Genomic DNA, 27195 nt, shown 5'->3' with positions numbered 1-27195 from the left:
GGAGGCCAAGGAGAAAGAGTGGCAGAGGGGAGATGAAAGGGAAAACAGGGATTAGGATGAGATGGATGGAGATGAACAGATAGTGAAGAGAGATGAGCATTTAATTCGAGCACTGTAGCATGATGGTGTGTTTGTGTGTCTAATGGTTTATTACTGAAGCACACCTGGACTACAGATGATTCAACTAGGAATGTACAAAACCACACACTTGCAAAATCGCTGTCTAAACGATTAGTTGGAGATCAAAAAGGACCATATTTACTTTCTCAGTAAACATTCCTGGTCTTATCGTGAACAATTCATCTGTATGCGACAAGTTATTCCAAAGAAAACAAAAGTTCTTCTTTGTAATCTTTCATCAAGTGCGATAACTTATTCAGCCTCTCAAATGACTTTCTGTTCCGGCTAATATCATCAAGCCCTCTTATTTTACATTCCCTCTAACCACCGGACTACATTCATATGTTACACCTATTTTTCATGTTTCCATCAGTTTATGATGCATAAAGTCCTGGCATACAGTTTTTCTTGTTGAATATTTTGTTTCACTGTCAGATAACAGAAGTACCATTGTGAAGAAGTACACGTTCACACTTTTTTATTAGCATACTTTTGAAAAGAGATCTTATTACGGAAATAATATAATATATTTTCGGACACCTAATTGCATGTTAATTACAATTAAACGAACACTTATTGCAATTTATATTAAATGCATTTATCTGAACTTTAGATTGCTATTTTGACCCACCAAAGTGCATCTTTATATGTCATTTCATAATTACTGCTATTGTCTTTTAAAGTGTACTGCTGAATTTACTGACACGCCTTTATTATCAACTAAAATATACTTTAAATGTTCTATGGAAACTTGTATGTCATTTAACATTTTGTACACATTTGTAATGACGTTGCAGTTTAGTACACTTAAAATATATTAATTTTAAATGTAATATCAAAAAACATACTACAGTTAAATTATGATCAAGTACTTAAGATGTGTTGTATTTGTATTTCTTGTATTTCTTTAAAGCATGACAAGATTATTAAAACATTACTTAAAATACACTTTAAAGCAAAACTTGTAATTTGACATTATTACAAAGTGCACTTTAGAAAATGTATTAAGAAAAATCTCTCTTTAAGTACACTTTAAGTTGACCATCCAATTCTTAGCTTCTACACCACTAAGAAAGAGAAACCAGAAATAAGACTTGTTTAATATCTTAGTTGGCTACTGAGTTTTACCAAAACACACATACACCTTTTACAACATAAGCAGATAAGCCAACCTGCCTAACTCGGTGAAGCGGTGAAACATCTGCAACTTGCACAGACAAAATACAACTTCTCAAGCTCTCTTATGAAAACAAAGCTTTGTCTCTGAAAGAGACCACCATGAGTAATGATTTGCTCCTGTTACTATGGCGTCGTCAGATTGGACATGTGAAAGGAAAGTGGACTGCTCCTAAGTCCACGCTAAACGAATGAAAAATACTTCTCTCGTCTCAACTTGTTTACATATTTCATTTAGGCTGACGCATCTTTGAGTGTGGATTCGTTTCCTAGCAGTCAGCCTTTCAGCAAACGCACGCTAGACAGTGTTTGCACTTGTATTGCTGTTGGGAGAAAATGACAAAGAAAGAGAGAGAAAAAGACAGAAATTGTTTGCTTTTAGACACAAAAACACTGAAAAGCCTGAAACATACTCTATGTAAGTATGCAAACGCAAATGTTTGCCAGGTGAGTTGAAAGCGTATGGTCTGATGTACATATTTAACTTGCGTTATTGCGTTATTCTGGCAGTAGCAAACTTCAGTGCTTGAGGTGAGTTTTTGTACAAAAGTTTTTGTAGGCCAACTTGTGAGTTTGCATCACCCTGGTTCTCTCGACAAAAACCCAAAGTATTTTTTTCCGTTGGCTTTTGGATTATTGCAGAAAATAAACTCTGTGACAAGCAAAAGTTTATGTTTCTTACATGTTTTGTTTATCATGGTAATCTGCACAAATGAACACAACTTTTAGGAATTTAAAGCCTAAGTACAACTGGCAGAAGTAGAAAGCTAAACGTAGGCTATAGGATAATTTCTGGAAACGCAAAGAATGTTGTATGTTCTTGCATTGCGTTAAGAATTTTATTTGGAAAATCCTTGAAATCAAGCTTGGTTGGCAAAAATCATTTGCATTCACAGACCTAAATAATATGTTTTGGGCCTTAAATGTAAAGTTTACATGCATTTAAATGTGAAGCACCCATGTCCAAAAAGAGATTATCACAATACTTATAGCCTACTATGTATTTACTGTGCACAACATCTGAATTTCTGTTTGTATCTGAATAACCGTCTACATTCGCCAAATCGTTCATATATACTCCTGTACAATGCACTCAACTTGACCTTACATTTCCTTTGATGAATAAATCAGAAGTAATATCAACTGCTTTTGATTTATTAATTGGTAAGCTTGTGTAAGTGAAAATATTTTACACGAAATTGGATAAAAAAAGTAAAAACTATTCACAAAAGTGTACTGTGCGGTATATAGTGCACAGTATGCTGTAAGCTAATCTTTCATTCCCAGCATAGCCAAGGACTTCCTTTGCAATCTGTTGAACTCTTGAGCTGTATTGATGTGCAGGCCATCAGCTACCATCACAGCTTTTATTATCATTACATCCCCATATGGCTACTCACACGGTACATCATGAACACACACACACACACACACACACACACACACACAAACTGACCCTTAATCATATCCACTACAACACACACACACACACACACACTCATTGAGTAAGTGTCAGTGGGAGCCAGGAGGCGTGCTGGTTTGATCGGTGTGTGAACAGAGAAAGCAGACTGTTCCTGTCTGTTGCACACACACGCACATACACACACACACACACACATTGGCCCAGCATAACCCCAGCAGATATCTGATACATAATACACTCTCTGCATGACTCTCCTCTTTCAATCTTTTGTTTCCTCCATCTCCTTTCTTTTCTGATCCCTTAATTTCTAACCAAGCTTTCAGTGAAGATCAGAGAGCATGAGCATGAGCATGACAAAACCATTTGTGCTTACACAGTACAAATTCATAAAAAGACATTATAGTGAAGCATTATGACTTTGTATGATGCTTCATTCATGTGTGTGTTTATTTAGCTACTCTTTGGGGACAAATTTGTCCCCATGAAGTGAGCTAAATATGACAAACATTCCCCTTTGGGGACGTCCTAATGTGTCATATATTAAATGTTTCTGTTTTAATTAAATGGAAATGGGATATACTTAGGGTGAGAGTTAATCTGTAGTGTTTATAATTACCTTTATATAAAAATAATTTCGACATGTCCTCATTCAGCTAAATAAATGTGTGCATAATAAGTCCAAGTGGTAGTTTGAAAAAAAAAACACACACACGTTTTCTAGTTTATGGGACCTTTTGAGTCACAAACCATAAGAAACTGAATTACTTTAACCCTTAAAAATGGGGTGGGGGAGTTATGTCCTGTGTGAGCAAAGTTAGTAGGTTTTAGTCCAATGCGATAACAATAACTAGCATTTTTTGGAAAAAGAAAATCCTCTCAGAGGCAAAATGACCATAACCCAAAAAAGGGGATAAACTACATAAAAACCCTTGTTAAACATTGCCCTATTAGTCAAACACTATGCTATGTGTGTTTGCGTTTTTTTTGGGTTTTTTTTACATTTTTTAACCAGTCTTGAAGTCAGTCTTCGTGTGTCAAGTGTTAAAACTTCTAAAATAATATCCCAGATATCTGCTTTGTAAGGTGATTGCACTTTCAGAAACAAAGACACTATAGTTCATTTAACATATTAAATGTGTTACTAATTGAAAATTTGCTGAACAAGAAACCTGTAGTTGCCTTGGGGAATTTACTGGCTGAATGGGGCATTCTGCATTTAGTAAACCAACAAATTCAAACTGGCAAATGGAGTGTCACGTGGGACAACTAAAACAATAGTCAAGTGAACCTAAAATCTGAATGCAGTTATGTTGAATTTTTACATTCTCTCAACAACTACAGTTTTTACAGTGTGTGTATGTAAACCTAAACATGTCCAAGCATCACCCAGAATGTTTGTGGACACCACAGCTTATGTGTGTGGAAACACAAGCTTCCATGTTTTTGTCAATGCCAACACTTAATCCACTCCACACACACACTTAAAAATAAAGGTGCTTCACGATTCCATAAAATAACCTTTTTGTCTAAATGGTTCCATAAAGAACCTTTAACATCTGAAGAACCTTGCTGTTTCACAAAAGGTTATTTGTGGCGAAAGAAGGTTCTTCAGATTATAAAAAGGTAAGAAAGAGATGGTTCTTTAAAGAACCTTTGACTGAATGGTTCTTTGTGGAACCAAAAATGGTTCTTCTAAAGCATCGCTTTATTTATATACCTTTATTTCTAAGAGTGCACCTGACCTATTTTAAGAGCATCCAGACACCTTAGTGCAGATCTTTCAGAAATAAATGTCTCTTCTCTGTTTTTAATTATCTGTCTTAACAAAGGGTCTTCGTGAGGAAATTATCTGTGAATGCATTAATCAGGGTTATTAATTCACAAGAAAGCATGTTAATAGCGTTTAATGTGATTTATTTAAGAAGGATGTGTACATCATTCCTATCAACCAACCATATATTAGTATTAGGTTTAGAGCCGGTTATGGATTTAATTAAGAAACAACAAAAACGCAACCAGCAAGGCTGCATTGGGAAGGAAATGGAGGGGGTTGCACAGGTATACAGGATGGAGAGAGAGAGAAACCGTAGAAGCAGGAGGCACGTGCTGTGAACTGCAGAGAAGACGAATGGCTTTGAATGTGCAGTCGCCAACGGGGGGCAAGTGGGGGAGTGCAAGCTCGGGAGAGGCACAGAATGAGGCTAATTTTTTTTGGGATAAGAGAGATCTCACACTGGGCCCTAATGGGGGAACTAACATGCGATTCAGACGAGAATGCTTGTGCTCTGTTTGAAAAGTATAACGTGATATATGACAAGATTAGTGGAAAGGTTCATATACCTTAGATGGAAACACATTGCTTTGTTTATCTCTTCACAAAACTTCCTGCAAAGCATGACAGTTTTGCAGATTTGTTGATGTACGTGATACAATTCTTCGAGAAAACTGGTCAAGAAATGTTTCATCCCATAGGCGCCTAAGAGATGAACAGAGTTGTAACGAATCAAAGCAGGCTAAAAGGTTTCAAGAACTCTTTAGAGCTCACAATAGGACATGTACAGAAAGTGAGATGTTGACAGACACTAAACAACGTACTGGCGTAGCAAAGTAAACATATGTGAAGTGGATATAAAACAGGATTTTCATAATCAAAACAGCTTTTATAGTTTGATAACAGTCAAAAACAGACAATCTCATTTTGGTGTACTGTGGAATATTACGTGTCACAAAAGCCAAGCATTTTGCAAAAGTATATTTCAGGAGCTGCTCAATCAACTGATATCAGAACCAGCAGTTCATTTCTATGCAGTATCTCCAGTAGACCTGAAAACCAGAGAGTAAATGGGCTTATTTTCAGGCTGGCAAAATATCACTCCTAAGGGTGAAAATGACAAACAGTGCAGCATCTGACTCTCTGGCAAAGGGTGCATTTACAAAAGCAGGACAAGTCTTTTGCTGGTTTAGGAACAACATTACTATCAAACACTCATAGTTTTAACTCTAATCATGACCCTAGTCCTGCTACAAACCTTATAGGCAGTTGTTCAAGCCTCTAACCGCAAACTAAAGCCTAACCCCAAAATCCCGGATTAATAAGAATGTTGTTCTAGGACCAAGGATGCTGGAACGCATTCTATTGAGTAAACTGTGTTAAAGGATTGTTTCACACAAAAATGAAAAATCTGTCATCATTTGTGGCCCTTGTGTTATTTCAAGCCCACAAGACTCATTCAACTTCAAAACACGAAGACAATTTTAATAAAAACCTGAGAGTTTTGGTTAAATGGCTTTCAGTTGAGGGACAGTAATATCTGAAAGATCATTAAAAATCTCTTAATTTGGGTTTCGTAGATAAAAAAAAGTCTTATGGGTTTGGAACGACAAGAGGGTGAGCAAATGATGACAATTTTTTAAATGAACTAATCTTTTAAGCCTGACACAAGTTGCGAAGGTTGAAACAGCTAGTTGAAACAGACCTGATGCGTTGACTAAAGGCAGAACTAATCAGCGTCATCACCACTAACTTCCTACTTGGGATGTGCACTGTGACTAATTTCACTGAGGTTTAAACTGAAATTTTGTAACCGACTAATCGACTAGTCTAAAAGTATGAAACCCTCAGAAGACACGAATTACGAATAATCGATAATCTACGAATCAAACGGTCAAATAATTCTAGATACCTTATTATCCTAATTGTTCTCATTTTCCATCAGCTCGTTAAATTTGCAACACTGATGGCAACAAAAGCTGAATGAAAATACAAATTCACTCTCTGACAGTAGATGGCACTTTTGGACAAGCAGAAATGCAGCAGTTACCATGTTTATCTCTGTAACCAAAGCAGCACTGTGCTTAAAAACACTATTTTATTAGACATTATACGGAGATGACATGAAAAAAAATTTAATGTATGCTTGCTTGCAAGGTCTGAGGTGAAATCAAATGATTTTGTTTTTTTTGTTCCAGATATCAACTTTTCACAATGATGTAATTTTTTAAAACATAGCAGCAGTTCCATTTGGTCAACTAGTCTCGCACATTTCTACCACTAACTAGTTTCCACAAATATATAATCATCCATAAAACAACATAAAATGATTTGCCAGTGATGTTGGAACAAACTTAATTCAAGATTCTCTAAAAACCAATTTGATTGTTACTTAATTGTTGCTGCTTGTCTTAAGTTATCTTATTTTAAAGATATTTAGTAATTTAAAGATATTTAGTAATTTTTACTGGAAATAAGACTGAGAATATCATTTTTGCAGTGCATGAGGGTTGCCAAGAATCCCATCAGGGCTGTAAAGTGTCTCTAAACGATTCTATGAGTTGGTTGCAATCAATCCTGGACCACTGTAAAGTTGTAATTGGTTGGATTACTTGAACACGCTCCTTCCAAACTTTCTTAGCAACTCTATTATGAAATGTGTCACCACACAAATGTGGTCCACTTACAGAAATGGCCCACTGCATTATTGGAGTTCCTAGATCACCTGATCGGTTCTCTTCCTTCTACACTGATTGTGTCTGCCTTTGTATGGTCAAAGGTCTCCTCTCATGCTAAACAGTGATTCTCAACCGCTTTTAGAGGCGTGTAGGAGGGAACGATGGAGACAGAGAGAAAAAGATAAAACGAGAGACTCTTAGGCTGTCAGCCCCTCATCCATCAGGGCGGTATTGACACTGATGCACTGGCTGAAGAGACATGAAAGCGAGAGAGAGAGAGAGGGAGTCCAATCCCAACAAGAGCTGCTTGAGCGCTGTTATCATCCTATCAATCTGCACAGTGTTTGGATCGGCAACCGGGGCAATTGCAGACCACACACTCAAACACAAAAAACACACAGGAAAGAATAAAAGTTGAAAAAGGATTCCTTCCACATGAGTTCCACCATGCATATGCAACTGGAAGCTCTCTGGGTTTGAGACAAACATACTGTGGTAACTCTGTAGAGAGTAAAGGTGCGGGATTGATGATTAGAGATGAGACGCGGAGCTGCAGTTTAAATCTTCAAGCGGCTAATCACAGGATTAACAACCAAAGAGAGAGTGAGGAGCGGGGGAGAGAGGAGAGCGTCGCTTTAAATGCAAATCCCTGTCTTATAAAAATCAGTTCCATTTAATAGGATTTCTGAGGAGGGATGTGCTTTTCTGCAGCGGGAGAGAAGTAGAGGAAACTTCACCACAGCCAAAAAAGAACAAGTGAACCACAAAAAGAAGAGAGAAGAATAAAAAGTGTTCTGCATCAGTATTGATTTTTGCATCATTATGCCACTAAACATGTATGTTCAAAATGGCACACAATCATATAACATAATTCGGTAACACTTTTGTTTAAGAACCGATTCTCACTATTAACTAGTTGCTTATTAGCATACATTTTACTAGCATATTGGCTGTTGATTAGTACTTATAAAGCACATAATGATTTATTCTGCATGATCATATTTTAGATCCCTTAATCCACCCCATACCTAAACAACTAACAACTACCTTACTAACTATTAATAAGCAGCAAATTGGGAGTTTATTAAGGCAAATGTTGTCATTTATATTGAGAATTGGTCCCCAAACTAAAGTGTGACTCATTATTCTTACTATTATTGTGGTATGAATACTTTGCACAGTAAGCTAGTTTCTTGAATGCACTTATTTCTTAGATGACTTACTGATTTTGTCTATTGCGAAACATGATTGCATTGCCAAAACTGGTTTAAAACAGAAAAGCAACTATTGCTTGTAGTGTGGCCATGTGATACCACTTGAAAAGATCATTGTATGCTGTGTCACAAACCAGCATACAGTATACACCGCATTGTATGCTTCTATTCCATTCCAAACATAGCCAATCCATGACTGTGACAGTGAATGCATGTGCGTATGACAGAGAGACGGAAGAGAGACGAAGATGAGAAGAGTGAGACAGAGAGAAATAAGTGAAGAAGTGACAGAAGGTGGAATGGATAAGCTCTTTTTTGCTCCAGGGTAACAGAAGACGGAAGACAGGAGAGTTCCTGAGCTCTGACCTCACATGAAAGCCATTGTTACCTCTCTCTCTTTTAGCTGATATTTCCTCACAAAGGGAATTAGAGATCAGTGCAGTGATCCTCACAGATCTGGCATTAGTTTAATCTCACACAGGGGTTTGAGTTACTACAGAATCAAATCCAATCTCCCCCCTGCTGCTTCTGTTACTGACTTCACCATATTAGTCTTTACAACTGCCAAAGCAACTTCCCCCAGCCCCCCCATCTCAGCGAAATAGCAGGTACAGTTACCCAATTGGGTCGTATTGATTTTAGCAATATTCTGGTATGAAACAGGGGCCAGAATTAACACTTGCTAAAGGTAAGTAAAAACTAGAAATAAAAAGAAATGCTACATAAAGCCACCAAGACACAAGCAACAAACTAATTAAAACAGAGGCAGGGCCTATAAACAGTCAAAACATGAGTAACTTCAAAACTATCTTGTCTTCAAACTAGCCTACTTTTTTACGACTTTTTTTTATTTATCCAGCAGCTTTCCATTACACTTTCCAAAAAAAATGTTAAAGAACTCATCAATAGAGAGAATTTACCAGAGAAGCTCAATGTCTTAAAACACACCATTGCACAGAAACCCAACGGGGAAATTGGTGAGAACTATAACACACCAATATAGAGTTAACTAGCCAAGAGTTAATTCTAATTCTAGTCAGTTCCAGGGACAAACGTTTTTCAGACTTTAAGGTAAAGTGACAAAACGTTTTTTTTTTCCTTGTATTGACACAATTCTATGTAGAGACATTGAGACAAATATTTGAAGAACTAAAATCTAAGAGGTTTTCATTTTACCGCGAAACAGGCTTGATGTAAAGGCCACTTTTTCACCAAAAATGAAGGAACATTTTAGTTGTATAAAAATATAGCTGCAAACACTGCTTAGTGGCCAGTAGGCTACATTAAAGTTTTTACATCAAATAGCATAAACAGGTCTCTTCTACAGTTCGCGACAGCCTCACCATTCCGGATTAAACGCTTTATCGCCTCTCACTTGAGAGCACAAACTACGGGATTTCTGACACTCATCAGCTAATTACCGCGACAGAAATGCGTCAATAACTCATTAATTGGACCCAGTGTTGCTGTTGGAGGAGCATCACCTGCGTGTGTCTGTCACACAGGTCGGTTAATTGATTTCGGCAAGCGGGGAGCAGGTGTGTGCACCGCACCATGTAATGTGCGGAACTAATCCGAACCGTCCGTCCGCCCGCCATCGATTAAGCAGCCTGCGGCAAATTTATAGACTTACAACAGGTACGTAGTCACCTTTAGCTAAATCTAGCACCATATACCTCTCTCTGTATTTGCCACTGCAGACTGAAACCTCAGTGAACAGCCATTCATCATTCCACTGATCAAAATGACTACTTATTGAGGTTACTGGATGGAATGTCCCCTGACAATACAGGACTCAAATTTCTATCGACCCAAGACATCCATATATCGCTCATCCTCTTTGTAATTTAACATTTGCGTGATACTTGAGATGCACTTATTGTGCCTCTGTTTGATCCACCCAACGGCGATTTTCAGAAAGGAAAGAAGACAAAGGAATGGCTTAAGAATGAAATCAATGTTATTAAATGCATAGTCTATAGTGATTACATGAGCATAGTAATTATATTGATTATTAAAAGGCACTTTAAACTCTGAAAGCAACTAATGTGAAAGCAGGGGCATAGCAACCATTATAAGTGCACTTTTAAAAATATCTACTTTAAATCCCCAATTTCAGGGAGATAATTATTACTTTTAAAGCAGCACCCCCACCCTTACCGTTTGGAGGAGTATTTTTGTACAAACTGATTCGTTTAGGAAAAAACTATTCAACAAATCCAGTCTATTCAATTGTTCTTTGCATCAATAAAGCTAAACAATTACGCCAACTACAATAAACAGAAGCGTTTTACAAACCCTCAATCTCACAGTGCCTCTGGCCACAAAATAATAGACCAGACTGAGAGTAATAAAATCAGTCTTTACTAGACATAACCCATAGTACTGCTAACTAGCCATCAAATACATGGGATTTATGAATGCTTTCTCAGTAAGGGCCTGTCGTATTAACTTGTAAAAACAGAAGAATGGGCATAGCCTAATGCCCAGTCAAAACATTGCAGAGTGAATAAATTAACACTGCAACTGTTTTGTATACATCGTAGGTTAACACCCAATGTTATGACACTTTTATATGTAACAACACTTTCTCTATAAGGAGTCAACAGGCAGTTGCGTTTAATACAATTATTGCGTTACCTTCTTCAGCCACTGATCTGAGCAGGAACTCCAGCAGGATAATCCAGAGCGCGGCCACATTCCTGGAGAAGAGCTCCATCGTGGAATCACGAGTGTTTTACTTGTGAATGTTTACAAAGATGGGCAAACAGTGCAAAGGTTTAAGAGTCGTCAGCTGGGTCTTGTACCCATCAGGAACGAACAACCGCACGGTGGGAGTCGTCACAGCACAGAGAAAAGCCACCAAGTCATGAGATGGGGGGGAAAAAAGCTCAACTTCAGACGAGAACAGTTTAATTAAATTGAGAAAAACAAAATCTAATACCGTGTCAGTTAAGTTTGTTATAGAAATACAGATTTAGAGAAAAATGGGAGATTTAAAAATCACTCATAACTTTCTATGCTAATCGAATGAGAAGAATACTGTCCATATCATTAAAGAACGCAAAACCAAAAAAGTCACCCAAACGACCTCTCTATCTACACGCAAACATGTGCCAGTTTTGCCAAAAACATACGGAGCAACAAGATGCCGTACGCTCGGCGGCGTGGAACCCCTTTGTGAGGGGTGTAGGTCGACTTGTCCTAATTTTCCACTCTGAAATGGGACGGCTTTCTCAAATCCACCTAATAAAACAAACCCGTCAGGCCACTTCATTTACTGACAGTGCGAAAAGAAATGTTCGTATTTGGCTCGGGTTTAAATCACAACGACGTCCTCATCCAGCGCCAGCTTTCTGATTTCCGTCAGCGAATCCACCGCGTCCTTTGTATCTTTAAAAACATGAATATCCTGCGAAATAAAAGCGATGCTTGAATGCGATCATACACCAACTCAACGAGCGAACATCGTGCTGTTTATCCAATGGCGAATGCAGGCAAATCGCGGTGTAGTTCGTCAAGATAATAACAAAACATGCGCGTTCGAGATGGGAAAAAATCTCGGCAAATCCTAGAAGTTGGTACGAGGCGTTGAGTCTTCAGCCGCTCGCAGTAGATGTGAGGTGGTCAATGCGACTGAGGAGCAGTCTCCTCCTCTCAAAGCACCTCCTCCACGAGCACCCCCTCTACCATAGGCCAATTCACCACGCCGGTCAAAAAAGCCAATCTGGACGAAAAATAGATGCGTTTACGATTATATTTTGTCCATCCAGTTATGTCGTTGTTTGCAAGTTGTGTAAAGTTGCACACTAGTTAATCTTAAAGTTATGCCATTCTTGTTTGCTCTTTCTGCAGTGATTAGCGAACTCTTTAGACAAACCTTTAAACTGACTTTTCCCTGTAACAAAATGTTAGTCTTGTCTCCTGCAACCCTGATTAGTGTATTTAAGAAAAAGTCAAATATTGAAATTCATTGCAACAGCTGTTTTGGGCATGTAAGCGTTCACCTGGCCTGGAAAAGTCAACGAAATCAATTGAATATCTCTAAAACGTCCTTATCTGCTATTCATGATTGGCTGGCAAAATTATGGAAAAGTAATGTCTATTGTCTTGTGTTCCTTAAAATCACTGTACGGTAAATTATAATCATTTAGTGTCATGGTGGGTATATATCAGACTGTCATACCATCTATGGTACCACCACAGTGCTTTTTGTAAATAAGTCTTATCAGCGCTTAGATCAGCTCTTTCTGTTGAAACCCCAGACCACAGCAACCACTGACTTTAGAGCAAAAACCGCTTTAAATAAGCTGTCACAACCTTTTTTTCTTTAAAAAGTAAGATGAAACCACACACGGGGGAGCTTTTTCCCTCTTTAATTCCGATGCTAATGCATCTCTGGAGCCCTCTTCATCACACCTATGTAGACTGGTGTGTTATTTGGCTCAAGGATTGCACATTCACTCAGGTTCTTGTCATGCTAATTCAAGCACTTGTCTTCTGCCTGTAAACCATTAGCTGCTGCAGGAAGGCCATGAAGGAAAAGTGTGAGACTTGAAAAGCTTGGAGGGAGAAAGTGTGAGGGCCTTTGAGAGAAGAGCCACTGGAAAAGGAAGCGAAATAATGCCGTGACATGTTTTATTGTATGTTTAACAAGTTGTTAAATGCATATGTGGACGACACGATCAAGTGTGAGAAATCTGAGGCTACCTAGTGTACGAGGTCCTTCTTTTAAGCTAATGCTATTCATATGTGATGACACCAAAAAGAAATGGCCATTACTGTAAATTTGAAAGACATTTTTCATTCTGCTGGTTCAAATAAATAGGTAAAAGCCAACAAGTGTGAAGTCGTGTTATTTATACGCATATTGATGAGAACGGGTTGGTAAAAGCACAGTAACAGCATTTAATCGCAGAATGCCCACAGACATGTCTTCACACTTTACTGTCACAGATCTCCTGTATAAGCTGCTTATGGGTGACAAAGTAGCAAAAGTGTCTCACTATGATTGGAACTCGATGTCTAAGCTTTCTTGTCCTCCTTCAAAAACAATTTATAATCACACTTTTGGTGAGTAAATGAGTCTAGACACCCTTCTGCTGTGAATCCGGAACTAATTCGACACATATACACACACATGCATGCATGTAAAAAAATTTTTGCCATTGCCAGTTACTGTTTTCAGCTTGAAAACAAAATGAGTATATTTACATGTTTTATTCATTAGTGCATGTTATTCCATTGAAAATTATTGTCTTCATAACCTTTAATGAAAATATAGTAACTTACTCTGACTTTACATTTTGGCTAACATTATCCTGACAACATGGAACACATAGCCAAACATGTGTTAAGCGCTTCTCTCCATCCACTTTATGTGCTGTGACCAACATAAAACTAGCATAGTTCATGCAATGATTATTAGGAGGAGGAGGACCGAAATTGTCATGTTTGCTTCCAAAATTTGAGGCAAAATGAAATGGGGTTTGCTAGTGCTCTGCTTTTACAGTCAATGCAGAATCAAAGTGGATCCTGTTTTGTTTTTAAAACACACAATTTAAGGTGTAGTTACATTTACCATTGTGCTGGAAATCTTGCAGCAAATTCCATTAATTTCAGTAGGAATCCATGCAAAAAATTTCCCCATGAAGATTTTGCTCATGTTCAAGTTGGTCATGCGAATTTGTTGCGCTGACCAACATAAAGCTGCTTGGTTTTAAAAGTGACTTCTGTGTGAGCAGTGCTTCATACTTTGCTACACTATTGTCCTTGGAAAATGGAGTGTTGTTGCTCCAAAAAGAAAAATGTATTTATAATCTGTCATTAAGTAGTAATAGCAATGCAAGCTCACTGGTAAATGTAATTATTTTATGAGTTGGCGATACGAAAAATTTATGATTTTTAGAAGAAATTGGGCATAGAGGCCCACCCTTAACCCCAACCCTCAACATAACAGTCAATGGGGCGTGAGCAAATCGTACGAAAACATTCAAATGAGATCATACAAATTCATATGAATTGGTGACAAATATACCTAAACAAATCTGCATCTAAACTGAAATCCCATTTTGGCTGACATCCCTTTCTATTGGCAACATACAATTTTGTTTCACTTTGACATTTGTCAATGCAAACACCACTGATGATAATGATCATTGTAGTATCAGTCTGTGGTCAGCTACAGGTGAATTCTCAATGGAAGTTTCTCTGTCTGTCTGGAGTGTGTGCTGGATTCCAGTAAGTGTGAAGAGCGGGATAATGACAAACGTGTCTGAGGAGAAACCCAGTGTGAAGACCTGGGAGTCACAGGGAGAGAGGTGCGAGAGGAAAGCGTGAATGGACGAGTTCAGCTACAGTGTGTGCGAGGCAAGGGACAAGACGGAGAGAAAGCTGCATTGTTATAGTTTTCTTCACACAGCCCAGGAGTGACATATACTGTCTTACTCCTATACTATAGGAGGACTGTGTTATTGTAAGAATTTACGTAAATTTGATATTGCACTTATAATCGCACCCCACTGACCCCTCTTATACTCTTACCTACAGTTCAAGTGAAATGAGCAGTTACACCTGTTTGCACTGATCACACCCTAAAAATCCAATATGATCATCAGGCTTTTGAGATATAGAGTGACAACTGATAATCCTGGAATTTACAGTCATGGGTGTCATGTTTACTTGCTACTAAGATACAAACAAGCATAAATATCAGTACGGCATACACAAGGCAAGATTTGATGACCAAGAAAATCCTGAGTTTGCCCAAGTGATGCTCAAGTTACATCTTTTTTATTGGAAGGTAAGTTAATTATTGTGTTGACTTCTCTCTAAAACACACTAGTTTCAGTGTAATTTACATAAAACTCAATCATGAGACAATCATGCGTCTAACACCATTGTGGTATCAGTACTTAGAGTACACAAAGAACAGCAATACCAATGCTAGCTTAGAAACTACTGAATACAGTTTTGATAAAACATTTCTAAATGGTAAAATTGCATTTTAAAAAGATCTTTTTTATTAAAAACTAATATTTTAAACCATTTTAGACACAACATTGCCAGTTGTGCTGTCAAGACGCATTGTGCCTGGTTTGACATCAGTGACATCAAATGTAGCATACTGACATTAGCGACAACATATGCAGAAACCACATTTTGCACAATCCATGAGCTATCAGCAATGTGCCCTTGATTACTCCGGGGTAATCGCCTAAATAATAAGTGAACCAAGTGACTTAATTATCTTTTATCCAACGCGTGTCTACGTTTTCTCTCAGGATTGTTAGGATTAAATATTAGGAGGTAAACACTGAGATCAGCAAAACTACAACCCATAGAGAACACTAGAAATTACTTACAAAATTAGCTTGTTTGTGTTTTTCCTGCATAATCTTACACCTTGATGAATATGCTCAAGTAAACGCCTTCAACAAAGTTGTTTTATAGGAAATGACATAAACCTAACTAACAAAAGCATTCCCAATAGTTTCCATTAAGTCTAAAGTTCACATTATTTCTGAACAGTGTTGGGGGTAGCTCATTACAAGTAACGCAAGTAACGTAATCAGATTACTTTTTCAAGTAACTAGTAAAGTAATTTATTACTTTTTAATTTACAAGAAAATATCTGAGTTACTTTTTTATGTTGAGAGAAATTGGCTGTAGTTCTAGACTAACTCTGAACAGGCATTACTTTTCTCACTTTTTCATTTAATTTCATTTTCACTTTTTCAACAATTTATAAAGACACTGAAAAGCAAAATAAGACACAAACCTGCAATAATTAAATTTTAACACAAAAATCCTTGATGTATTTAATCCAATTTTATAAACTAGTGTCTTTGCCGTGACCTTCAATGATCCAATTCAACCATACTAATAAGCAAAATTGACTAGATAAACATAACATTGGTGTTTTTTTTGTTTTTTGTTTTTGTAATTGAGAAGGAAGTGAAACTTTCTTCTCTTGCATCTTATTCTTCATGCAATCCAGTAAAGCTGAAAGGTTTGTTTGAGCTTTTTGAATTTACATTTTCTTCAGTCTTATTCATTTCACTTTTGGTGTGAAAGGGCCTATGCCAAAATAGAAATGTTTATATTTCGAAACAAACAAGCAAGCTCAGGGGTATATTCCAGAAAGCACGGTTAACTTACCGTCAGCTAAACCCTGAACTTTCGATATATATAATATAATAAATTAAACATTACCTTGTCATAGTGTTTTATAATTTATACAGATAACTGTTATATATGCCAATAAAATAAATATAATAACCATATTAGAATAATATATTACCTTATTTATTACTTATATTAGCGCTTCATCATTAACATATCATACAAATATATATATAATAGGCTACATATTGTAATATTATGTAATGTTTTGCGCTATCTGTGCGCTGATAGCGCTGAAGTGAACTAACCCTGGAACATAACCTGCTCCGGAGCAGGTTATCTTCAGAGAGCAAGTTACTATGGTTACTTGCATACCCTGAAAGTAACCTCCGATTTTGGAACCGAAAGCTGAGGTTATCCGCTCGCTTATCCTCAAACATACCCGGGTATGTCACATAACCTGCTTTTTGGAATACCCCCCAGGTCAGATGAGAAAATGTAATGCAAAAGTAAGGTAACACATTACCTTCTATAAAAAGTAATGCAATTGTCCTGCAGAGTTTAGCTACAACCCTAATTAAACACACCTGAACCAGCTAATCAAGCTCTTACTAGGTATACTTGAAACTTGCAGGCAGGTGTGTTGAGGCAAATTGGAGCTAAACTCTGCGGGACACCGGCCCTCCAGGATCAAGTTTGGTGACCCCTGTTGTAATGCATTACTTTTAATAGTATTAGTAATCTACTTTAATACTAATAGTAAAATGTTTTTTCTTGGTTTTGTAAACATTAAGGGGAACATTAGATTTTATTATTGCAAACATTATGGGAATGTTTCTCTTGAAATAATTTTAGATTAACTTCCAACTAAAATGTTCCATAGACAACGTATAAATAATGTTTTTGTGCTAACATGTTAGGAACGTTATTGAAGACATTGAATGAATGTTCTATGAACGTTACTGGAAGAATGTTTGTTCATAACTGTGAGAGAATCTTGCCAGAACGTTACTGCTAAGAATGTTCCCTGTTAGCTGGGAATGGTTTAAGCAAAGCAAACATTTATCATTTCTGATTTCTTAAAAAAAAACTAATCTGAAAATCTCATGGATACATATGCTGTAACTGATTTTTTTATAGATATCATTGTTTTGTTATAGCCTACATGTAGCTTGAGGTGGGAAAAATAATATTCATGTTCATTTAAATTAAAATGCGCTGAAGTGAACTAACCCTGGAACATAACCTGCTCCGGAGCAGGTTATCTTCAGAGAGCAAGTTACTATGGTTACTTACATACCCTGAAAGTAACCTCCGATTTTGGAACCGAAAGCTGAGGTTATCCGCTCGCTTATCCTCAAACATACCCGGGTATGTCACATAACCTGCTTTTTGGAATACCCCCCAGGTCAGATGAGAAAATGTAATGCAAAAGTAAGGTAACACATTACCTTCTATAAAAAGTAATGCAATTGTCCTGCAGAGTTTAGCTACAACCCTAATTAAACACACCTGAACCAGCTAATCAAGCTCTTACTAGGTATACTTGAAACTTGCAGGCAGGTGTGTTGAGGCAAATTGGAGCTAAACTCTGCGGGACACCGGCCCTCCAGGATCAAGTTTGGTGACCCCTGTTGTAATGCATTACTTTTAATAGTATTAGTAATCTACTTTAATACTAATAGTAAAATGTTTTTTCTTGGTTTTGTAAACATTAAGGGGAACATTAGATTTTATTATTGCAAACATTATGGGAATGTTTCTCTTGAAATAATTTTAGATTAACTTCCAACTAAAATGTTCCATAGACAACGTATAAATAATGTTTTTGTGCTAACATGTTAGGAACGTTATTGAAGACATTGAATGAATGTTCTATGAACGTTACTGGAAGAATGTTTGTTCATAACTGTGAGAGAATCTTGCCAGAACGTTACTGCTAAGAATGTTCCCTGTTAGCTGGGAATGGTTTAAGCAAAGCAAACATTTATCATTTCTGATTTCTTAAAAAAAAACTAATCTGAAAATCTCATGGATACATATGCTGTAACTGATTTTTTTATAGATATCATTGTTTTGTTATAGCCTACATGTAGCTTGAGGTGGGAAAAATAATATTCATGTTCATTTAAATTAAAATGTAAAATTATATAAGTAAAATCAACCTGATAATTTGCAGTTCTGGCAATGTGAAAGTACATTTATGATTACAAATTTTAATGTTAGATATGATTAATTGCGATTACTTGCATAAATATGGGCAATTAGTTAATCTTTTTATTTTATTTCATTTTTTTTTTTAATTGATGAAAAACACACTTTAGGTGTTGTTGTTGGTGATCTGTGCCAGAGGGAGTAATCGCCTCAGATGAGTTATGTAAATGTTTCTGTCTGTTTGCAGTTTTACTGCAGCAAACCTGCTACATATACTTTTCCTTAGTGGCCTTTAAACATCTGCATACACAGGCATGCATGTCTGTGCAAAATGTACACGCCGGCTTACACCCAACCAGACCATTTTAATTAGGGACGTTAGAATGGAGACGACACATGAAAATGCTCTGTTGCCATGGTGACCAGCCAGAATGGAGAGGTGTAGTGAGGGGAATTTTCAGTGTGTCTGTGGGACAAACACACACACACACACACACACACATACATACATACATACACGTTCTCAAAAGTCTCGTTTCAGCCTGATCTGGTGACAGGTATCAAAGTCTGTGTGGGTTTCACTCTCCCTGCAGGATTACCCAGAACACACTGCTGCTCTGTTAGACTGACCCCATTCTGACTACAAACACCTCAAGAGCAGAAAGAACAACCTGAAACCTAAGAAATATTAATAGCTAAACTGGTTAGAGTCCCCAAATTGAGTGCTGCAGGAAACAGAGAACAGAATAGTTAACGTATTGAAAAATGACACATTTCAGAACGTTCAATCTGTAAAGAATCAAATAGCCAACTCAAACTTTCTGGAACGGCAAGGAACCACTGAAGAACCGTTTTTCCAAGCTGAATTGTGACACCATCTAGAGAAAGGGCAATGGAGCAGCTCCTTCCCACACACAGGTTTACCACCGTCCACCCCCTACTGTTCACACTGCATGACCTATTTCCTGTTTCAAACAATGGGCAGATGACCCAAACAGAAGGCACTGGAAACTGTGTTTGTGAGAATGTGTGTGTGGGAAGGTTCCCCTCCACCTCAAACACCATTAGGAATTACTTATAAGCTAGGGTGAGGCGATACCGTTCATTTTTTCCGATACCGCACTGCCAAGTCTGCCATTTATGCTAAAAAAAAAGAGTATAATGCCATTGTGTATTAAATATATTGTTATCTATTTGCTTTTATTTAAATCATATTTTAATATGTATTTATTTCTGTGCATAAACGTGTTGTTAAGATTGTTAAATTGTTAAGATTAAGACGTATATTGTTCAGATATGGCTAGCTGTGGAACAAGCAATATTCAATTATATAAAATATATGAGACGAGACTGGTTTGCTTATAATTGGATTTATTCATTTAAACCTGGTTATTGTGTATTTTAAAGCCATTCTAATCTAATCCTTGCTTATTTCATTTAAATATGACTTACAAATATAGGGGAGAGCGGGGCACAACATTGAACTTTCTCGGTTTGTGTAAATCCACATGGGGTTCAGAGTATCTCTCCTCTGAAATTTTGTTTTATAATTACAGTGTATACTTTCTTCTTACATGCCCATAGGTGGGGCATATTGTAACATCTGATGAGCACATTCTAACATGACTATATGACAGCTTAAAATGTTATCTGATCTAATGTAAAAATATACAAGACAAACTAAAATATTTTGTCAATAAAATAGAATTCTTATTTTTTCAAATAAAATATTGGCATTTTTTAAGAACTGAAAATAAACTAATTTTGGAGTTTGACAATGAACACATTGTAACCAGGGCCCCATGCTTGGGACGGCCCTGATCGCAACACACAGCTATACAGCATAGTTCAAAGCAATGTGGACAAAATGATGAAGAAACCCATTCAGAAAAACACAGAGATGAACACAACACTCCCCTCCCTCCACACACAGACAAATAGACGAGCCATAATGCTTTACATTTCTTGAAATAATTTCTGAACATTAAACATTGACTCTCAGTCTTTATTCACCTGTTTCTCATGGTTTCTCATTGAAATTCATGAAAGCAATTAATGTAAATTACATCGCTAATGTCATAGAATATTACACAACGCTTCCTATCTGCGCAGCTGGAATTTAAAACTGGTTAGTGCCTTCTGCTAGTTAGTGAAGCACTGAAGAACTAGGCTACCTAAACCGCTAAAAACAGATTAGAGATTAATATAATAGCAGGTTTGTCTCGTTTTAAATAAACACTAAAAACTGAGATGAAAAATTACTTCAGTCAGAAATGTACTGACAGATGGAATTTTTTTTTTTTTTTTTTTGTACTTTTTTTTTTCTATGCAGTGTTATGGCAACTAGTAAATAAGTTTAGGTTCTACCGTAAGTTTTGTTACACATGGTTTAAATATTTCCACACATAAATGCATGTTACGACTAACCCTAACCCTACACCCTTACATCTAGTTAATTAAAACTGTTAAAACTATGTTATCCAGATTTTATGTGCAATTAAACTGCATAAACCTTAAATAGGCCTTTTTGATGTGATAGTGATCTTTTAAGCGTTCTTAAAATCCTAGTTAAAGCTACACTAACTTTTAGCCCTCTAGTGGTTAAAAAACGGTGTGCGTCGTGAGGATGAACATTGTTTCGGTTGTGCTTCGATATCGGTGTACGCATATGTAACATCTTATCTCAGCGGACGGGCACATAAATAACGGTTCCTTTGTTATATAACTGATACATCAAATGAGTTTTGGCGTTTTGAACGATCCAATACCAATTTTTCTCGTTCATTTTAATAACAAACTTTCAGCTTCACGCTACCCTTACGAAAAAGAAGTTTATTCAAGTGTGCACTTAGTAGCCTATACTTACTAGTAGTTTACTGAGACTATACTTCAAAGTGTACTAAAAAAGCTTCAAGTATTTAATTAGTAAATTATGAATATATATAAGTTCACTTTTAGTATAGTTGCAGTTCAAAATAAAAACATAGATGTAAACTAGTAGTGTACGCAAAGTTTACTTCTGTTATACTTAAAGTATACTTTTATATACTAGAAAGTGGGCCAATTTAGTCCCAAGGAGTATTGAAATAGTACACTCACAAGTATACTACTAGTACACTGATATTTGTATACTTACTACATAAAGTATACTTAAATATACTTGAACTTTACTTAAGTATACTTAATAAAATAAACTTGAAGTATACTACTTTTTGGTAAGGGTACCCACAACCAGAGCTACTTTTGGATATGCACAGATGGATGACGTATGTATGCAAATCACCGCCAAATCCGTCCCGACAGCTCTAAAGTATAAATCATAATTATTATTTTATCAAAGTGTATTTAAGTATAGACATGTTTTGGAAGATGGATTTTTGCACTCTTCCTTTAACATTTTATTTTTAATAAGAAAGATATCTAGTGTGGTTTTAATAGGCCTATATTATAAATCAATAGCCTAAATCACTGACAACAACAATGATAATGAAACGAAAGATAAATTGTAGAAACCACTTTTTTTTTTTTTTGTATTTAGGATAAAACCATTTGTTTACCATCTTTCATTTTACTGTTCTACTTTTATACTTAGGTATATAAGATTCATTATAAATGTTCATTTCTTCAGTTCTTTGTATCTCAAAGGAATGGCACTCCCAAAAATGAAAATTTGATTTAGTAGAATCATTCTCACCGTCATGTTCTTCCAAACCCATATGTCTTTCTTCTGTAGAACACAAAAGGAGATATTAGGAAGAATGACAGCCTCGTTCACTGCTTACTCTCATTGTATGGAAAAAAATGATGCTATGAAAGGCAATGAAGAATGAGGCTGTCAGTCCATAACATTCTGCCCAACATGTTTTATGTTCTTTTGAAGAAAGAAAAGTAATGCAGGTTCGGATTAACATGAGGGTGAATGAATGACAAAATTGTCATTTCTAGGCAAACTACTCCTTTTGCATAATTAGATTTCCTTAATTTCCACGATGAATACATAATAACATCACTAGTCTCAAGATCAATCCCCAATCTGTTTTCTTTCATATCCCTGCACAAGTTTGTTAGAAAACACCATTTCATGTTCCTCACTCTTTATGTTTCTCCTTGACCCCTTTTCCAGTCTATACTCCAGTCATCTCTCTCTCTTTCTCTCTGTCTGTTCCATTAGTCTGACTGAGAGCCATGACTGAATGCTTTCTGACAGCCATAGCTGATAAATAAAGCAATTGACAGTCTGAATGCTTCCCTCAGGTGAGACTCAACACACACACACACACACGTCCAATCCATCCTTCACACTGTAATCTCACCATATGATTTAATTTCACCTTCTGTACTGCTGCACACACACCTTGAGACATCTGCTTGATTTAAATAGTGATGATTTGCATAAACCACAAAATTTCTGTTTGCGTGTGTGTGTTGCGGCTAATTAGGTTTGACCGCACTGATAGGTTGAAAGCCACATTTTGGCCGATAATTCATCCATCGCGCCATGAAGGTTAGCAGCAGCCATGAAAAACACTCTCACACAGGTTACTGTATATCAGGGTAGTAAGGAAGCATCTTTGTTGTTCGACTTCCTCACAGGAAGAGGGTGCAACCCCCTTAGTTGATGGAGAGACAGACCGAATATATACACATTCAAGTTGAACATAGCTGAGCAAGCACAGAATAGACTGTTTTTTGTTCAGGCCTTTGTTAAGAGTAAATTAAATGAGTATCAAATAAATATAGATTCAGTTGAGTTGGATTTCAGAAGAGGCCTGGAAAATTCTGGACAGTAAAAGTGCACAGGGAAGTTGACAAATAGCTCGACAGCTCACCCTGCTGGCTGGTACAACACAGTGACCTTATGATACATGGTCAGAGTAACAAACTAGTCTTACGTTTGCTCTTAATATCGTATGTGTACTTCTGCAAATTACTTAACTTGACCTTCCATTTTCATTGTAATTGGATGAATCCAGAATGAGTTGCAACCCTTTTCTTAATTTGTTGATTACGTTTAAATAATTATACTAATAAAAACTGCAAAAATGTATGTATTTCCATGATAATAAATGATATATGAATGATAGATGAGTTTGTTTCTTCATCAGGACAGATTTGGAGAAATTTAGCATTCCATCACTTGCTCACCAGTGTATCCTCAGCAGTGAATGGGTGCCGTCAGAATGAGAGTCCAAACAGCTGATAAAAACATCACAGTAATCCACAAGTAATCCACACGACTCCAGCTGTGTGTTTGTAAGAAACAAATCCACCATTAAGGCATTTTTAACTTTAAACATCGCTTCTGACCAAATAGTTCATAATCCAACAGTTTTCACTTGTAAACGGTGCTTGATCTGTGCATATTTCTCTCTCAATTCAGAAGAGACGGCAATTTTCACTGAAGGAAGCAATATTTTGGACAGAGGACTCATATTTTAGCTAGAAACAACAGTTTTAAGTTTAAACGTCTTGATGAATTAACACATAACTTTTCAATTCACAAGATGTTAATTGATGGACTGGAGTCATGTGGATTATTGTGATGTTTTTATCAGCTGTTTGGAGTCCCATTCTGACGGCACCCATTCACTGCAGAGGATCCATTGCTGAGCATGTGATGTAATGCTACATTTCTCTAAATCTGTTCTGATGAACAAACAAACTCATCTACATATTGGAATACAATATGCATACTGCAAAAATAGTATGCATAGTATGGTAGTATGCAATTGAGATTACAGCCACACTGTTATTACCCATTCACACCATAAAAAAAGCTTCAACAAAACACTTATTAATATAATTAGCTTTATTATTTTTGTAGCTAATTTACAACAAGCATCTCACTGAAATAAAACATTTGTATAATCCGATACTGTCATTGGTAAATCTCTCTTTTAAGATAAATCATTTAAATATACTTTGCATCAGATGGCATTGTTGTATTTTCATAATTATTCTTTTTCTTTTTTTTTTAATAAAAGCAGTATGTTCAATCTGTTCAGGATAGTTAGAATAATATGTTATGGCAAATACAAATCGATAAAATACATTTGATTCTTTCAAATAAATAAATAAATAAATAAATTCAACTCATAATCCATTCTAGTAAGAGTGAAGTCATATATTTCTCTTGGTAATATATTGTGTGTGTTGTGTGTATGTGTGTGTGCGCACACATTTGTGCAGCTCATACAAACCGCAATATACACTATTATTTTTCATTTCTCGTGTGGCCAATAATATGATTTGGGAAATTTATTTATGGGCTATGTTTATAAAAGTATCAGTATCTGTAATGCGTGCAAGTTTAGTTTTTTTTTTCTTTTCTTTTCTTTTGTTTTTATTATTATTATTACTATTTAATTTCACAGTAAAGTTGAATTTTTAGTTTCAGTTTTCACATTTGATTGTGTGCAGCTCCACTTTGGAAACCACAGCAAAAGCATCTCAGTCTTCACACAAAACCCCGATGTAAACAAAGCAGTAAACAATTAAATAATTATATAAAATCTATAAATAAAAATAACGGCAAGAAAAGAACTGTCACTGCACTCCAAACACACGTAAATATCGAAATTCAAACGCAAAAAGCCAAAAGAAAATAAGTGAAAGTAAACAAGCCACCAGATCGCTCTGTATTCCTCTGCTTTCTACCAGAAACCCTCTGTTGTTCATCACGTCTGATCAAATCTTCCCTTTAATAAGTGCAAATGTGTTTCACTTCATCTTCTTAGTAGACTCTCTTTTTTTTGGCCTGACACAAACGGTGCCAGTTTTTTCGATCACAATAGTCTCAATCAAAGTCTGTTTCCATAAATCACCATAGCAATGCTCATGGCATTGATTTACAGGAAATCTCACTAAATCAAATGCAAACCCCTGGACCGCAATTCTGGACAAACCATCGTTTTCTTCCTTACTTTAGACCTTGAATATGACGCCCTCTGAGCTCAAAGCACCGTATCGATTGTTAGTGCATCACTGTCATGGCACAAAAGGGTAAAAAATCCAATTTATCATTCTGCCATTCTCATGTTGACCAGGGTTGTAGTGGGCGCTCTGTCAACCCTCACAGAATTATGGGTAAAACTGTTTACAAATGAGTGTTTCGCTCTGAGAAGGGTAATTAGTTGGAGGCAGGCTGGATTGTTTAACTTAGCTAGCTAAGCTGATTATTCTCTGGCATTACAACCATTAATTTATCTCATTAAACATAATGACCCCGCGATCGTATTCCAATAAAACTCCAGCATCATTAAGACCCGATCCTCTTCACTTCGGTGACGGCAGCATCATCGACCCACCAATTAACTGGTTTGATGATGTCCATTGACTGGCCATTGAGATGCATCAAAGTAGCCTCATTGGTCTGATTACAAGAGTTAATTATAATCTGATACACAGCATAAAACAACTTTGTACAATACACCATTTTCCTGATAGTATTTGTGTGTGTGTGTGTGTGTGTGTGTGTGTGTGCGTTTTTGTGACAAATGAGGACATAAATTTGTATAATGACAAGGGTATGACATAGGTATTACAAGGAGAAGGTGACTTTTCAGGACATTACCCCATGTCCCCACTTTTCAAAACGCATATAAATCACACAGAATGGAGTGTATTGAAAATCTGAAATAGCACAAAGTTTCCTGTGAGGGGTAGGGTTGGTGTAGGGCAATAGAATATACGGTCTGTACAGTAGAAAAACCATTACGCCTATGGGATGTCCCCACTTTTCACAAAAACAAACCTGTGTGTGTGTGTGTCCGGAGAGTTTAGGGATGGGCTGAATGAAAGGCCAGTAAGGCTACGTTCACATTGCAGCTGAATGGGGCAAACGAAAAATCACACTGAATTCAACTCTGATCCAACTCTGATTTTTTTGGAGCCGTAAACGCCATGTGACTACTCACTCTGGAGTCGCAGAAAAATGACTTGGCATTGCAGATTTTTCAACCCCATCTTATGAGACAACATAACTATTTCACAAGGTGGAAATTTCGTATGAATTCCTACGATGTAGATTGTACGAAAACGTACATTTTATTTTTTTAGTTTAGTTTTACAGTTTTAAACTTAACTGTCAGTAGGCTGATCGCACAAAACTGTATGAATGGGTTGGTACAAATTCATACGAATTAGCCACCAATTCACCAAATTATTATAGTTACAAATTGCCATGAGATTGTGTTGTATTTTCTGATGACACCACAAATACATACACCATCCCAATGCCTTCACTAACAACTATCCTGAGCTTATATGAGAAAAGCATTCTCCAAAAAAAAAGGGCCACTATCAAAACATCTACTATTCTACAATGAAATATTTGAGATTTAAATAATTTTTAAGTTCTATTTCATCAAAATAAGCTACTACTTGTCATATGATGCTTGGTTTACCTTTGCTGTGAAAAAGACAGAGAACAGTGAAAACAACCACTGACATGAAGGAAGGCAAGGTGTTAAATAAATAATTAAATATCCCAATATGATTACTGAATATATAATTTATAATCATTTTTACAAATTC

The 27195-nt window shown here is 36.5% G+C and overlaps 1 protein-coding gene across 2 annotated transcripts in view; it reads right to left on the bottom strand.

The window, feature by feature from the left end:
• ephb4a (eph receptor B4a) overlaps positions 1-11982 on the bottom strand; it is a 42947-nt gene extending 30965 nt beyond the window's left edge. For both annotated transcript variants that reach the window (XM_016552272.1, XM_016552273.1), the window contains exon 1: positions 11023-11982. In XM_016552272.1, the coding sequence (XP_016407758.1) occupies positions 11023-11101 (79 nt within the window). In that variant the 5' untranslated portion in view covers positions 11102-11982. The remainder of the gene's footprint in view (positions 1-11022) is intronic.
• Between the last annotated feature and the right edge of the window lie 15213 nt (positions 11983-27195).

Source organism: Sinocyclocheilus rhinocerous, unplaced genomic scaffold (genome assembly GCF_001515625.1).
Source record: "Sinocyclocheilus rhinocerous isolate Xijiao unplaced genomic scaffold, SAMN03320098_v1.1 scaffold285, whole genome shotgun sequence".
NCBI lineage: Eukaryota > Metazoa > Chordata > Actinopteri > Cypriniformes > Cyprinidae > Sinocyclocheilus > Sinocyclocheilus rhinocerous.
This window is presented reverse-complemented; position numbering and strand designations above follow the sequence as displayed.